General features: G+C 39.8%; 1 protein-coding gene across 21 annotated transcripts in view; it reads left to right on the top strand.

The window, feature by feature from the left end:
- Positions 1-16,679, top strand: part of limch1b (LIM and calponin homology domains 1b) — a 299,726-nt gene that overhangs the window by 201,269 nt on the left and 81,778 nt on the right. For all 21 annotated transcript variants that reach the window (XR_009274143.1, XR_009274142.1, XR_009274145.1 and 18 more), the window contains one exon: positions 16,072-16,324. Coding sequence is in view for 6 of the 21 variants with exons in the window: in XM_058797791.1 (XP_058653774.1) it covers positions 16,072-16,324 (253 nt within the window). In the remaining 15 variants the exon portion in view is untranslated. The remainder of the gene's footprint in view (positions 1-16,071; positions 16,325-16,679) is intronic.

Below are 16,679 nucleotides of genomic sequence, written 5' to 3'. Positions count from 1 at the left end.
CTGCTGCATTTTGGACCAGCTGGAGTTTGTTTATTAAGTGCACAGAGCAGCCACCCAATAAAGCATTACAATAATCTAAACTTAAGGTCATGAACGCATTTGATAAATAAATGAAATTGAGAGCATAGGTCGTAATTTAGATATATTTTTAAGATGGAAAAATTTTGTTTTACAAATGCTAGAAACATGGTTTTCAAAGGAAAGATTGCTATCAAAAAGCACACCTAGGTTTCTAACTGATGATGAAGAATTAACAGAGCAGCCATCAAGTGTTAGACAGTGTTTTAGTTTATTACATGCAGAGGTTTTTGGTCCAATAATTAAAACCTCTGTTTTTTTTTTTTTTTGTTTGTTTTTAGAATTTAGCAGTAGGAAATTACTAGTCATCCAGTTTTTATATCAACTATGCATTGGATGGTTCAGTAGTTTAGTGGTGGTGAAGTTACGACAGTTTCTTCCGAGTTGAAGAATGACAAACTTCAGAAATGTTAGTCTGACTCGTTTGTGGTTGGAAGAGTTCTCTAAAAAGTTGCAAACATGCCTTTTTGTAACTTTGAGGTCCAGCGGCATCACTGTCAGACCAGATATCTCCAGTCTTTTCCACAAGAACAGCAACCAGAAGAGAGACTGAAGAGAGTTATAGGGTCAAAGATGTAAAGGCCTTTTAGCTTCTGCAGATGTCACACCACCTAAGTTTGGTTTGGCCAATGCAAAAGGTGTAATTTCAAACGGGAAGATATGTTTTCTTTTTTTTTTTTTTTTTGCATGATCAGAGTGGGCTAGCAGCTCCTTCCGGAGCTCTACGGTGGGACTCGTAGTGCAGTTGTCTTTCCTTCCCTCCTTCTTTCTTTCTTTCTATATATTAATATCCGAACCCTTATGTTAACCCTTTAACTGGCGACGTATCCTTGGGGATACAAATATTTGAGAGGCTGTGGGGAGAGGTAGGGAAAGTGTAAGTCTCATTTCTTGGCTTCCTGTTATATTTAGATATATTGACTTTGTTCATACATTCTTTGTTTAGTTCACAGGCAGCATTTAAACCTGCATGGCCACCTGTAGTGGGAAATCTACTCACCCTCTGATAAAAGTCGATCTAGTTCACATATATACACTTTAGAGGGAACTTACCTGTTTAAAAAGCTTTTGTTCAGCATTACCTTATTAGGTTTACATTGAAATTTTATGAATTAAATGCTTACATTTTTTGTAGTCTGTCTCTAAATGTTTGTATCTCAGGGGATATGTTGCCCTTTTAGGGGTATAAATCAAGATATAAAAACACATACAGTATATATGACCCTGGACCACAAAACCAGTCTTAAGTCACGGGTTTATTTGTAGCAATAGCCAAAAATACATTGTATGGGTCAAAATGATAGATTTTTCTTTTATGCCAAAAATCATTAGGGTATTAAGCAGTGTAGGGCACGTTACTTTAAAAAAGTAATTAGTTATAGTTACTAGTTACTTCTCACAAATAGTAACTGAGTTAGTAATTGAGTTACATCATTATAAAAGTAATTAATTACCAGGGAAAATAACTATTGCGTTACTTTAAAAAAATTTTTTTTCAAATGTCAAATAACTTTGGATGCCCCCAGTATTAAATATGTTAAATTTATGAAATGGACACTAAAAAGAATAAATTATTATTATAAAACATTGTACATTAATCTACACTATTTATCTACTGACACTTAGGATCAGTCAGTCAAGCATTATAATATAATATTATGATAATTGAATATTATATGACGATAGAACTTTAGTAATTAGAATAACCAAGTATGAATGCATATTTGTCATCAATATAAAACACACTAAGGATTAATGAGCTGCTGGGTTCATGAATATTAATCACGTTGTCTGCGTTTGCTCGAATTGATTTGCTGAAATCAAAACAGGGACGATAATATGTGAGCGCCAGCCAATGAGATTGTCATTTGCGCATTAGTTCCGCCCACTACAAAAGAAACCGGCAGTTCTTAAAAGCTGAAGAATTCCAAAGGAACTCCGTTATTTTGACAGGAAAATACAAGAATATCGTTTACATGTAGCTCGTCAATTCCACATTTTATGAAAGACTCTCTTGCTCTGTATCTTTCTTTGCGTGCGTGTATGTGAGAGAAAGCGACGGTGAGTCGTGCACCTTCACACTAGAGTTTATGGTACATCAAATACAGCTACACTGCGCATCCATTCAGATGAACTGAAAAATTAAATTCTAATAATATAATATAGTAACGCCACATTTTATTGTCAGTAACGGTAACGGCGTTGTAACGGGGGAAACAGTAATTAGTTTGATAACTCTTTACTGAAAAAAAATAATGTCGTTAGTAACGCCGTTTATTTGTAACGCCGTTTATTTATAATGCCGTTATTCCCATCACGGGTATTAAGTAAAGATCATGTTTCATGAACATATTTCCTACCATAAATATATTATTATTATTGATTAGTAATATGCATTGCTATGGACTTCATCTGGACAACTTTAAAGGCAAGTTTTATCAATATTTAGATTTTTTTTGCCCCCTCAGATTCCAGACTTTCAAATAGTTGTGTATATATATCTCGGCCAAATATTGTCCTACCCTAAGAATCCATACATCAATAGAGAGCTTATTTATTCAGCTTAATTTAAAAAAAAGAAGAAGAAAAAGACCCTTATGACTGGTTTTGTGGTCCAGGGTAACATATAGACTCTGAGATGTTGTGGTTTGTTTTAGAAAATAATTTTTTTTTTTTTTTTTTTTTTTGACAAAACGCATATCATTGGAAAGGTCTGACAGTCAAGGTTCCATATTTGGTGACTGTTTTGTAATAGAAGAGATGTATCCACTCGCCAGGTGGACAGGCATGCGCCGCAGCATGGCATATTGGCATTTCGTTCCCCATAGTTTCCGCTAGAGGACACAGTTTCCCTAGAAGGGGAACATCTCTGGTTACGTATGTAATTCCCCGAGAGGGAACGAGACGCTGCGTCTCCTTGCCATGCCTTCAGCCTGCTTGTTTCACGTCTCCAACAAAGAACTAAGTTGGTGTCATGTTCTGCAGACGCCCTCTTATACTTCCGGACACCTTCCTGTGACGTCATGGGCTATGTTGGCGACCCTTTGCAGGGAGCTTGATTGACAGATGATCTGACCAATCATAATGCTGAATCTGCCGTTTTTGACTGACAAACAAACCAGACCGGAGAACAGATTAACATTTGTGGACTTGAATTTGAAAAATTCCATTGGCACCTTTCCTCTGTTGAAACAAGATACCTTCTCATGTTCATTCGTGTTTATTTCCTGTAATTCGATTCGATTCACGATTTTCTTTTTTACAATATGAGATTTAAGACAAATTATAAATTAAATGTGTCCTTTTATTATTGCTTGGATAAAATGCAGCACGTTTCTTTGTGAAATTGAAATATAACTAGGGGTGTCAACGTTAACGCGTTAATGCATGCGATTAATCAAAAAAATTTAACGCGTTAATATTTTTTTAACGCAAATTAATCGCTTGATAAGGTTTGACCCCAACTTCTTCCCATCATCGCAGCGCGGAAGGTTATCTATCATGTGTGACGAGGGTACAGTGAACCAGTGTTGCCAGGGTAACGGCACAAGTGGGCTATTTTGAAAATACAGTCGCGGGAAAAATTACAGAGCCGTTTTGGGTTACTTTTTTAATGTGTATATAGACAAATAAAAATTAAAAAGATCATTTTACTAATGTGTATTATACTTGGAATGTATTCCTGGCAACTTAAGAACGGAGAGGCGGTAACATCACAAACATATTGATTTAAATATTCTATTTAAAACAGAAGAGAGACCAGAATCATATGCCAGTTCAGTATAAAAAAAAAAAAAAAAAAATTCTTAAAGCCAATTCATAGGAAACAGTATCAACACCCCCTCACTATTGCATGTGCGTTTTGACCACATAATCAAAATAAAAGCATCCGTGCGCTCCTACTCTACAGCGTACAGTAAATGATAGACATATCAATCTGGGCGAGCGATCCAATCCAAATGTGCTCTAACTGTTAAACAGTGGCCGATTGGTCCCTACATATCGTTCCCTCCCACTCTATCCTAGATCAAGTTCTTTTTTCTCAAATTATGTTTTCAACCATCATTGCAATGCGACCGGATCCCTGAAATCACAGCTTTAGACCAATAGAATGTTTTAGCACTCCGTTAACTTTTTCTCAAGAGCTATAAATCGCTTTATATTGTGCATAAGCTCATTTGAATTGAGATGAACTGCTTTAAATATCGACATGCAATTTACTATGCTTTACTAATGTTTCGTACGTGGAATTTTTCTTACAAAAACGTTATAGTTCAATCTCTAAATAAAACAAATTGTCTAGTTGCATTCTGCTAGTTGAGATCTTAACGTTATATATAAAGACTATCTGTTATGCTCCCCACTCAAAAGACATCGTATCGACTCCTCCTTTAGTCCCTTCTGTGATAAATGTCCTGACCAACAACTCGGATCCTTTTTTCACATGATGTGGGAATGTGAAAAAGTAAAAAACTTTTGGAGTGAAGTGTGTAATATCTTATCAAAAATGATTGATTATCCTAAACCAGTGAGCCCCTCTATATTGTTACTGAGTGATGATTCTCTGTTGAGAAAGCTACAAAAAGCTACAAAAAACTGTTTGGCTGGCCGGCTTAACATCTGCAAAAAAACTGTTAGCGTAACACTGGCTTCCACCACGTAGCCTGGATATGTACAAGTGGTTGATACAACTTCGGGACATTATAATGCTTGAATTATCCACGGAAAATGAGGAAATAATAACTTGGCACAAATGTCTACATTAAAGATCTGGACTATAGCTGCTGAGAAGATCTTCAAGTATATTGCACAAAACAATGATCAGGACTCAGAATGAATGCTTAATGCTGTATTTTTATTTTATTTTTTTATTTCGCATTCTTGATTGCTGGAATTTATGTTTTATGATTCCTGTGGCTTTGGTTTTATGTTTTACTTTTCTATCCATTAGGTACCCCGTTTTAAAGAGACCGCAAGGGAAGGGTGGGTGGGTGGGAGGGTGGGGGAAAGTTGAATTGATAAGTGATATCATGTTGTTATTCAGGTTTGTAAATTGTTGTTAAAAAAAAAAAAAGACTATCTGTTATGCTTCAAGCTTTTTCAGATCTGTCAACTAAAGTGGTAATTTCTATTTTCATGCCATGAAAATGGAGCTTTTTAATATATTAGCAAATTTTAAAGCAGTTGTTAAGAGTGAACAGACTCTCTTTGCCCAAGACTTGCTCCTACTGCTGTTTTACCTGGCCTCGCCCAAAACACACCCGTTTTCCTTCTCCTTAGCTTTCTCCAAAGGGGCCCCTAGCCTGAGGTTGCCTCAGCAAAAAGGAACCGCTCTTGCTGCTTCTTTGCATACCTCTCTTTCTTCCTATAACCTTTCTTCCAGAAGTGCCCTAGCATGAGGCTGCCTCCGCAAAAGTGCCTGCCTTTTATCCACCCTTTGCTAGCTATCCACCACCTAAATCAGCTACATCATCTTGCACCCTCTCTACAGCCACCCACATATCAACCTCAACCCACACCACCACTATGGAACCTCCGCCTGTCTGGGTGTTTTCACACCCGGTAGGGCAGTCGCGATAACCGCAATATCGCAATACCGCGCTATTGACGAGCATAACCGCAGAGGAATGCAACAACCGCAGCAATTATTGTCAGGTTTATGTTTTGTTATGTGGACCGTTATTTTGTCATTCTCTTCTGTTTACTTCACTTCCTGTTTCAACGCGATTTAGTTTCGGTTTGATTGGTTTCTGAATATGACCTCCTTACATCGTAACAGATACACACACAGATTAAATATATATATATATATATATATATATATATATATATATATATATATATATATATGCGGTAATACCACTCAAAATTACCGCAAGGGAAATTCCTTAACCGCGACAGCCCTAACACCCGGTCATTTTAAGGAATCTGAGCTATTTCAGACCTTTTTAAACCAAGTCCATCTTGGGAGCTTATTTAATGTTTTGGAATTTCAAATTAGTTGGTCATCAGATGCTTCTGTTCAAATGACTTTTCGTCATCGCTGCATCTTCAGGCAGATTTCAACAAAGTATGTTTATGACATACTTTTTTGTGTAAGCCCACAACATGATATTATTGATATTATTAAACCACCGTGTGAATATTTTTATGTGGATGTCACAATTGCTTCATCCAATAAATGATTTAAGGTGAAATTATTTTATCTTTATTTCAGGCCATAGTAAATCAGCAAGTATAATCAGTGCTACCGCATCTCTCTCTTAGACGTGTGCGCAGTGGGCCATGCGTAAACCATCTTCTTTCGCATGTACTGCAGTACTACAAACTTTGGCAAGTGAAGAAGGATACCTTAAATGGCCCGTATTATCTGTACTTGATATTTCACCTGTTACATTTCTGCATTACATTACTTCATTACTCCGTTCTACAGCAGCTTTTATTATAAAATTGTGTTACTTAACTGCTGAAGCAGCGATTTCTCCCTTCGCTCGTTGTGTCCACTTCCCCATGGTTGAAAGAATGGGCCTCCTAGGCTTTTCTTCCATCAGGACAACTCCATGGCAGTCTATTTCTTAAACAAATGCAGATGTAATGCCGAACTAATGCGGTTCCTCAGTTGGTTAATCTGGTCTTCCACATTATAATTAAAGCACAACTTACAACGGCAGTGAATTCCCCCTACAAAATTTCCATCATTTTTAGTAGAGCTGCCCATAGCTAAACTAAACTTGATCATTGATCATTGCATGCAGTTGAATTTTTACTGATCGTAATTGAGCTGAATAGTCTTTACTGTCTTGCTACAGCTGACTTATAGTGGAATTCGAATTGTCTCTTTTTTGATGAAGTTGGCATCATTAATTCTGTTACTTTACTGTTAATACTGCAAAGTCACTTCAGGCAATTTACATTGTATAAGCTGTATTATATATGTATGCAAAATACGATGAGGCCATCGCAACTGGCCCACCTTTACAGGTACTTAGCCCTGCACCAACTGTGAGCCAGTGGCATCGCTTCTGAGGACAATATGGTGTGTGCTATATGACCAGAGAACAATATGGTGTGTGCTATCTTCTCTGGGAATTTTAGCCGCTTCTTCAGGTCTGTCCGCATCACCCAGTCATTTGCTGAGGCCAAGACCCCTCTACTTCTCCGTCCTGCTGCAGTGCTGTCTCCTGTCCTGACAAACTGAATAAAGTGGTGTCCGCTGGAAAGGTTAACCTTTTTCCTTGCCTGTTCCACACCATCTGCCAACTAAGACAGGATCTTATGACCCCACCGGAATTTCCCATGTGCCAGACTTGACTGACATGCTGAGAGCACATGCTCAAGGTTGGCTTGGTTTCCACACAATGTGCAGCTGGGACTCTGCCATCCCCCAAATATGGAGGTTTGATGGAGTAGGCAGCACATCGTAGACAGAACATATCAAGAACTTTATCTGGTGTCCTTCCATGATCCAAATGTCCTGCCATGTCAGGGCCCTTTCTCGTATGCCCTCCCACCTTGTCCAGCTGCCCTGTTTTTTCATGGTTACAAATGCTGAATTTCCTCCTCTGCCTTGCGGACCTCCCTCTGTACCATGCTGCGGCGTTCCTTTGGGTCCATTTCTATTAAAATGTAGGGGGGCATTCAAGTTGACCTGAAATTACTGCCACAGCAGTGATTTATCTCACCACTCTTGCAGTAGACGTCATTCTAAACTGCCATCGATTGGACTGATTACACATATGATTCAGAGCATGGTATCGCTGAAGGCGTTCCCCTTGTGTTTTCCGACGCAACATTTCATTCCCTCGCGGAACCATGGTTACATACGTAACCTGGGACATTTTTGGAGCTTGATTAAATAAATGCTTTGTTTATAATGAGGAGGACATTTTAAGCTATGAAACTTGCAGAATGTTTTAATGGTATAAAGACCTCTTATATGACAAAAGATAAAAGCAAATTTCTCATGTCATGACCCCTTTAAATACGTGCTGTTTCCTGTAATGCGGACTTTCTGCTTTAAATATCTAGCTAATTGTATACTTCTTTTAAAGCAAACTTTAAAGTGCAAAAGGTTACATTACGAGTATCTTCAATTTTTTCATTTGACACGTATAGTACTCTCAAAGCATATGCTCGAAGAGCATTTGTGCATTTGTTGACTTTTTAAGTATTAAACAAATGTGTGACAGATACAGTATATAAATGGTTCTGGTGGATATTTATGTAAAGTACACTGGAGATGTAATTATAACTTGCCTGTATATAACTTTATTTTATAATGTCACTCTTCTCATAAGTTCATTTCATGAGAATATACCAAGAGTGGTTAATGTTTTAATAAGATGTCTATAAAAACGTTCCTGGTTTTATTAACAGAATGTACAAAGCATGTGCATGAGCAGAATACTCCAACTGTCTAACAGTTTTTATTTATTTATTTTTTTTAATTAAGTGTAAGCTGAAGTAAGTGTGGCTCACACTTGATTTGTTTCCTTGTTCTTAACCAGTGGTTTTCAAACTTTTTCAGAGCGACCCTATTTTTTCTTTTTAAATTGTCGCGACCCATATGTATTTGTGTGTGTATGTATATGTATATATATATATATATATATATATATATATATATATATATATATATATATATATATATAGGTGCTGGTCATATAATTAGAATATCATCAAAAAGTTGATTTATTTCTCTAATTCCATTCAAAAAGTGAAACTTGTATATTATATTCATTCATTACACACAGACTGATATATTTCAAATGTTTATTTCTTTTCATTTTGATGATTAGAGCTTACAGCTCATGAAAGTCAAAAATCTGTATCTCAAAATATTAGAATATTTACATTTGAGTTTGAATAAATGACCATCCCTACAGTATAAATTCTGGGTATCTCTTGTTCTTTGAAACCACAATAATGGGGAAGACTGCTGACTTGGCAATGATCCAGAAGACGAACATCGACACCCTCCACAAAGAGGGTAAGTCACAGAAGGTCATTACTGAAAGGTGTGGCTGTTTACAGAGTGCTGTATCAAAGCATATTAAATGCAAAGTTGACTGGAAGGAAGAATTTGGGTAGGAAAAGGTGCACAAGCAACAGAGATGACCGCAAGCTTGAGATTACAGTCAAGCAAAGCTGATTCAAACACTTGTGAAAGCTTCACAAGGAGAGAACTGAAGCTGGAGTCAGTGCATCAAGAGTCACCACGCTCAGACGTCTTCAGGAAAAGGGCTACCAAGCCACTTCTGAACCAGAGACAACGTCAGAAGCATCTTACCTGGGCTGTGGAGAAAAAGAACTGGACTGTTTCTCAGTGATCCAAAGTCCTCTTTTCAGATGAAAGTAAATTTTACATTTCATTTGGAAATCAAGGTCCCAGAGTCTGAAGGAAGAGTGGAGAGGCACAGAATCCATGTTGCTTGAAGTCCAGTGTGAAGTTTCCACAGTCAGTGATGATTTGGGCTGCCATGTCATCTGCTGGTGTTGGTCCACTGTGTTTTCTGATGTCCACAGTCAACGCAGCCATCTACCAGGAAATTTTAGAGCACTTCATGCTTCCTTCTGTTGACAAGCTTTATGGAGATGCTGATTTCATTTACCAGCAGGACTTGGCACCTGCCCACACTGCCAAAGGTACCAAAAGCTGGTTCAATGACCATAGTGTTACTGTGCTTGATTGGCCAGCAAACTCGCCTGACCTGAACCCCATAGAGAATCTGTGGGGTATTGTCAAGAGGAAGATGAGAGACACCAGACCCAACAATGCAGATGAGCTGAAGGCCACTATCAGAGCAACCTGGGCTCTCATAACACCTGAGCAGTGCCACAGACTGATCGACTCCATGCCACGCCGCATTGCTGCAGTAATTCAGGCAAAAGGAGCCCCAACTAAGTATTAAGTGATGTACATGCTCATACTTTTCATTTTCATACTTTTCAGTTGGCCAAGATTTCTAAAAATCCTTTCTTTGTATTGGTCTTAAGTAATATTCTAATATTTTGAGATACTGATTTTTGACTTTCATGAGCTGTAAGCTCTAATCATCAAAATTAAAAGAAATAAACATTTGAAATGTATCAGTCTGTGTGTAATGAATGAATATAATATACAAGTTTCACTTTTTGAATGGAACTTTTTGATGATATTCTAATTATATGACCAGCACCTGTATATACAGTGTATATATATATGTGTGTATGTGTGTGTGTGTGTGTGTGTGTGTGTGTATATATATACAGTGGGTACGGAAAGTATTCAGACCCCCTTAAATTTTTCACTCTGTTACATTGTAGCCATTTGCTAAAATCATTTAAGTTCATTTTTTTTCCTCATTAATGTACATACAGCACCCCATATTGACAGAAAAACACAGAATTGTTGACATTTTTGCGGATTTATTAAAAAAGAAAAACTGAAATATCACATGGTCCTAAGTATTCAGACCCTTTGCTCAGTATTTAGTAGAAGCACCCTTTTGATCTAATACAGCCATGAGTCTTTTTGGGAAAGATGCAACAAGTTTTTCACACCTGGATTTGGGGATCCTCTGCCATTCCTCCTTGCAGATCTTCTCCAGTTCTGTCAGGTTGGTAAACGTTGGTGGACAGCCATTTTTAGGTCTCTCCAGAGATGCTCAATTGGGTTTAAGTCAGGGCTCTGGCTGGGCCATTCAAGAACAGTCACAGAGTTGTTGTGAAGCCACTCCTTCGTTATTTTAGCTGTGTGCTCAGGGTCATTGTCTTGTTGGAAGGTAAACCTTCGGCCCAGTCTGAGGTCCTGAGCACTCTGGAGAAGGTTTTCGTCCAGGATATCCCTGTACTTGGCCGCATTCATCTTTCCCTCGATTGCAACCAGTCGTCCTGTCCCTGCAGCTGAAAAACACCCCCACAGCATGATGCTGCCACCACCATGCTTCACTGTTGGGACTGTATTGGACAGGTGATGAGCAGTGCCTGGTTTTCTCCACACATACCGCTTAGAATTAAGGCCAAAAAGTTATATCTTGGTCTCATCAGACCAGAGAATCTTATTCAGGTGTTTTTTAGCAAACTCCATGTGAGCTTTCATGTGTCTTGCACTGAGGAGAGGCTTCCGTCGAGCCACTCTGCCATAAAGCCCCGACTGGTGGAGGGCTGCAGTGATGGTTGACTTTCTACAACTTTCTCCGATCACCCGACTGCATCTCTGGAGCTCAGCCACAGTGATCTTTGGGTTCTTCTTTACCTCTCTCACCAAGGCTCTTCTTCCCCGATAGCTCAGTTTGGCCGGACGGCCAGCTCTAGGAAGGGTTCTGGTCGTCCCAAACGTCTTCCATTTAAGGATTATGGAGGCCACTGTGTTCTTACTGTGCGTTCACACCGCAGGCGGCGAGAGCGTCAAAATTCGCTCTGGCCGCCCTGCCAACGACGCTGTAGAAAGATCCGTTGACGCTCTGACGATCGAACGTTTGGTCTTGTATTTAAAGGAGCCGAAAAGCAAACAAGCATGTTGATCTTGTGCAGACTGACCAAATGTAGGGTATAAGTTAACCTCATGAAATATTTTAATTGTGAAAGTAAAAAATTGATCGATGGAAAGAACTTAATTATAGTTACATGTTTGCTAAAGAAATAAACCAATAAAAGCCATTTGTGTGGTGTGTTTTTTGTGTTCGTGGTTAAGTGCTAGTCTAAATGCAGTTGGTCAAATTGGTGTTGTTTTGAGCAAATGAATTGCATTCCCGCTGAAAAACAAGCGTTCTAGCGTGAAAATGCTTAGGAACTAATGTGGTCGGAACCAAAGTTTACAGGACTGCGTTCTCTGGACTCCGCTCAAGCGGAGGACTTCTACTTTCCGATTGGTTGCTGCCCAACCGCGTCATAGCTCATTACCATAAAGTTGACCTGATTTCAACTCTCCTCGACGCTCTCGCCGTCCAAGCCGCGCCGCTCTCGCCGCTGCTTGCCGCCGGCTCACATTGAAAATGAATGACTTCGGGCCACTTTGACGCTCTCGCCGCCTGCGGTGTGAACGCACAGTTAGGAACCTTAAGTGCAGCAGAATTTTTGTTGTAACCTTGGCCAGATCTGTGCCTTGCCACAATTCTGTCTCTGAGCTCTTCAGGCAGTTCCTTTGACCTCATGATTCTCATTTGCTCTGACATGCACTGTGAGCTGTAAGGTCTTATATAGACAGGTGTGTGGCTTTTCTAATCAAGTCCAATCAGTATAATCAAACTCAGCTGGACTCAAATGAAGGTGTAGAACCATCTCAAGGATGATCAGAAGAAATGGACAGCACCTGAGTTAAATATATGAGTGTCACAGCAAAGGGTCTGAATACTTAGCACCATGTGATATTTCAGTTTTTCTTTTTTAATAAATCTGCAAAAATGTCAACAATTCTGTGTTTTTCTGTCAATATGGGGTGCTGTGTGTACATTAATGAGGAAAAAAAATGAACTTAAATGATTTTAGCAAATGGCTGCAATATAACAAAGAGTGAAAAATTTAAGGGGGTCTGAATACTTTCCGTACCCACTGTATGTATGTATGTATATATATATATATTTATAAGGAAGGAAGGAAGGAAGGAAAGACAACTGCACTACAGACTGCTTCTGAAATTAGTGATCTATTCTGACATACCATATTTTGTCCAGTCCATAGTTATGATTATCACAATGTCATTGCAATTTCGAGAGAATATGTCACTCAGGATGTCACTTCCGAACGTTTGTTGCAAGTACGACACATTGGTCCTCTTAGCAGCATGAAAAACAAAACTTTTATTCAAATTTGAATGGAGAATAGGCTGTATACAGCAAAGAAAGCGTGCAAAGTGCGCTTCCTTAAAAAGCTGTAACTCATTTCAGTTTATCGCGATCTCTAATTATGCTATAATCAATCTGTCAACATAGCATTTTAATTTTTAACAAATGTGTGTTTTCATTTATTTGAAGTTGTTTTTTTTTTTTGTCGTAGTTTTGTTGTTGTTGTTCTTTTAATAATATTAATTTAAAAATAAACTTTTAATTAATTTTATTATTTATTCATTTATTTTATTCATTATATTTATTAATTTATTAAAAATATTTATTTTAGTATGTCAAGTTAGACTAAATTAAAATAAGAAATTAAATGTTGCCTTGGCAACAAGCTGAAAAAAGTTAAGTTTTAATATTTTATTTCAGTTAACCTTTATTTGATTTCAAATTATTATTTTTTTTGTCTTTTTATGGTTTTACTTTTAGTTAACTATAATAACCCTCTAACCAACTTTATAACTATCATGTCCCGTGAAAATAGCACTAAGTTTATGCTTTAGACACTTTTAGAGTACATTGTTTAAATAAATAAATAAATAAATAAATAAAACAGCATATACAATAATAAAGCTTTCTTAAAGGGGAAAAATGGATGCACCTAACCCTCTGCTCTCCTGCTCCGCTATTAAACTGCATAAACACTAATTAGATGACCAACTGAGTTGTGTAAACTGCTGTACTTTCTTATAGTCTCTCTTCTGCACTGGTGTGTATTTAACCCTGAGCTTGTCACGCCCATGGACTGTCTGTGCATTTGTTTTCCTCCCCATGTGCTCCCATTGACCTAGTTTCTCCCCTGTCTAATTAGTCATTCCATTCACCTGTGTTTCCCCAAGTCCCTCATTACCCCATGCATTTAAGTTCCAGTCTGTGCAATCTGTCTTGGTCCGGGATTGAAAGTCTGTGTTGTGATACATGTGTGTTCCTGCCTGCCCTGTGTTACTCCTTGGATGTTGATTCAAGGACTGCTGTTTGAGTTTACTCCTCGTCTCCTCATTCCTCGCTCCTCTCTGTAGGCAATCGTGACAGAATCCCGGACCCACAAACAGTTAAACTGCGTGATTCCCCTCCATTTTGTTTCCATTGTTTGATTCAGTGTTTTTTTGTTTCCGTTGTTTCCCCTATGGATGCCTTCACCTGCCCCGAATACCTCCTACTTCTGCTGGAGCAGGGGGAAAGATCGCTCAAGGACCATACCAGACTGTCCCTGGCCCTTGCTTATCTGAAAAGCTATCTGGACGACACGCTCTGCACGTTCTATGATACCAGCTTGAATACCAGCGCCGTCCTCCGAAGATGGTCCTCGAGTGGACTTCGCCGCCTTTGTGGAGTGGATACTTGTGAGAAACAAATCGCCTCTCACCATCTGTCTCATGGATGATTTCGCCAGTTCCACTCCCAACCCAGAGCCCAGCCCACCATCTCCCTGCTGCACGGAACAGAAGCCGGAGCCCACTGCGACCAACGAGCCATCGCATCTAGGAGCGACAGAGCTAAGGATTGTCGTGGAGCCAGAGCTGCATGTAACGTCAGACCAGGTGCGAGAGCCGGCTACCATGCCCGCCACGAGGGAGACAGCTGTGGCCTGTGAGATCGCGGAGAGGAGCTCCGCCCACTGCACCATGGCTGAGGGTGAGCTATTAATGGATCTGGGTGAATGGAAAGCGGAGGGAGAAATTATAGACTTGTGCCGACCTGCCCCCTCTCCTCTGTCCAGTTCCTGCGTCCAGCCCAGAGAGGGCTCCCGTTCCTGAGTTTAGCCCAGAGAGGGCTCCTGTTTCCCTGTCCATCCCAGAGAGGGCTCCTGTTCCTGAGTTTAGCCCAAAGAGGGCTCCTGTTCCCCCGTCCAGCCCAGAGAGGGCTCCTGTTTCCACGTCCTGCACAGAGAGAGACTGTGTCCCCGAGTGCAGCCCTGTCGTTCCCCTGTCAGTCACATTCCCTTGCTGGGAGTCGCAATTTGGTGTGTGTGTACGGTGCGAGACCCGTGGGTTGATCATCCGTCGCCTCGGGACTCCACTCCTCCGGCTGCGCCTAGTCCCTCTGTCCCTCCGGCTCCGTCAAGCTCCTCCATCCCTTCGGCTGTTCCTCGAACCTCTGTTGCTCTGGCTCCACCACGGCCTTCCGGATCCCTGCCTCCGCATCGGTCACCTGAGCCACCTGTTCCACCGTGGTCCTCCGGATCCTCCTCGTCACCCTGGCTCATCGGCTCTCCGTCTCCGCCCAGGCTCCTCCACCACCTGCTCCTCCGTCGTTGGTCGGCCCCCTGGAGTTGTCAGCCCTTCCTCCTGTCTCCTCCCTTCCTCCTGTCCCTGGCTCCTCCCTCCGTCGTCTCCACCCTGGACTCGTCGTTCTTTTAGAATTTTAACCTTAAAAGTTAATACAAGCTACACTAAACCGCGTTCATAATCGAAGGTGATTCGTCTTCAATTATGAACGCGATATTGCCTAGCTTGTCAGTGAACTACAGCTCTGTGTATTAACTGCCGCTCCATCTGAAAGCAGGTGATGGCGATTTACTGCTAATCACGAAACCGGCTTTACTGATGAGATGCGCATGATAATCAAATTCGATTAATTGCACAGCCCTACTTAGTGATGCACCAAAATACTTTTTTTTTTTTTTTTTTCTTTCAATAATTAAATTTGGGTTATTGGTCAATTGAGCTCTTTATGTTGTTCAGGATGTCATGTTCTCAGCTTTAACCAGTCATAGTAAAGTTCTTTGGCAATGACCTGCCTCTTGGTAGTTCAGCTAAACAAATTTTACATGTTAACTTGGTGTCTATTTTGTGCACACAATGTGGATAAGCTACAATGACACAGTCAAAATGCTCTAAATAAATGTCACTGTTCCAGTCAATGATTTTGACCATCCTATTTCAGCTGAAATAGAAAATTAATTTGTTTTGCAGTTACATTTAAATATTTAGGTTACTGAAAGTTCAGTGCATAAATAGTAAATATGAAGGATTTTTTTTATTTATTTTTATTTATTTATTTTTTTGCCAGGGACAGTGTATCCAGTGGTGGTGAACCTACAACTTTTTAGTTACCAGTTTAGTTCTTTTACCACTATGCCGTCTTACGCCAATACAGTTATAAAACAATTATTATTAACATGTGCTAAGATGATTGTAACATTACTAATTAATTCACACTGATTGTTCCACTGCAGGCCGTGGCAGCGACTCAGAGTGCGACACCCCCCAGAGGAAGATGCCGGACGTGCGCAAGGATGACATGCTGGTCCGGCGAACTTCCTGCAGTGAACCCCGGACTGCCATTCCTTTCAACCAGTATCTGCCCAACAAGAGTAACCAGAGCTCATACTTACCTGCACCAGTGCGACGCCCTCGCGCAGAAAGAGATGACAGCCGCAAAAGCTGGAGTAATGTAACCTCACCTGTTGGAGGAGAGAGACCTTTCAGGTAAATCTAATCTGAGATGCTGGTATGTTGATTATAGAGATTGTTTTTGCCATCTGGTAATGTTGTTTTAATTCAGAGTACAGTGGATACCGTGACTTGCTATAGAATTCAATATTCGGTCTGGGCTCCAAGATTTTTTTGAAACTTTTCCAGCTGACATCTGTAAAGAGTAAAGGGGAAAACTGCTATGCTCAAGACATGATTACTTTTGTGTAAGGAGGTCAAAGATCAGGCATTTGGTTAGATTCAAATTCCATTTCTGAGAACAGTTTTCTCCACTATCTTGATTATTTCTATAAAAATCAGTAATGTCTCATGCGGTTATAACTGTACCTGCAACAAAATCCTAACCTTC

Source organism: Onychostoma macrolepis, chromosome 14 (genome assembly GCF_012432095.1).
Source record: "Onychostoma macrolepis isolate SWU-2019 chromosome 14, ASM1243209v1, whole genome shotgun sequence".
NCBI lineage: Eukaryota > Metazoa > Chordata > Actinopteri > Cypriniformes > Cyprinidae > Onychostoma > Onychostoma macrolepis.
The sequence above is the reverse complement of the archived record's forward strand: the minus strand, read 5'-3'. Positions and strand labels throughout refer to the sequence as shown.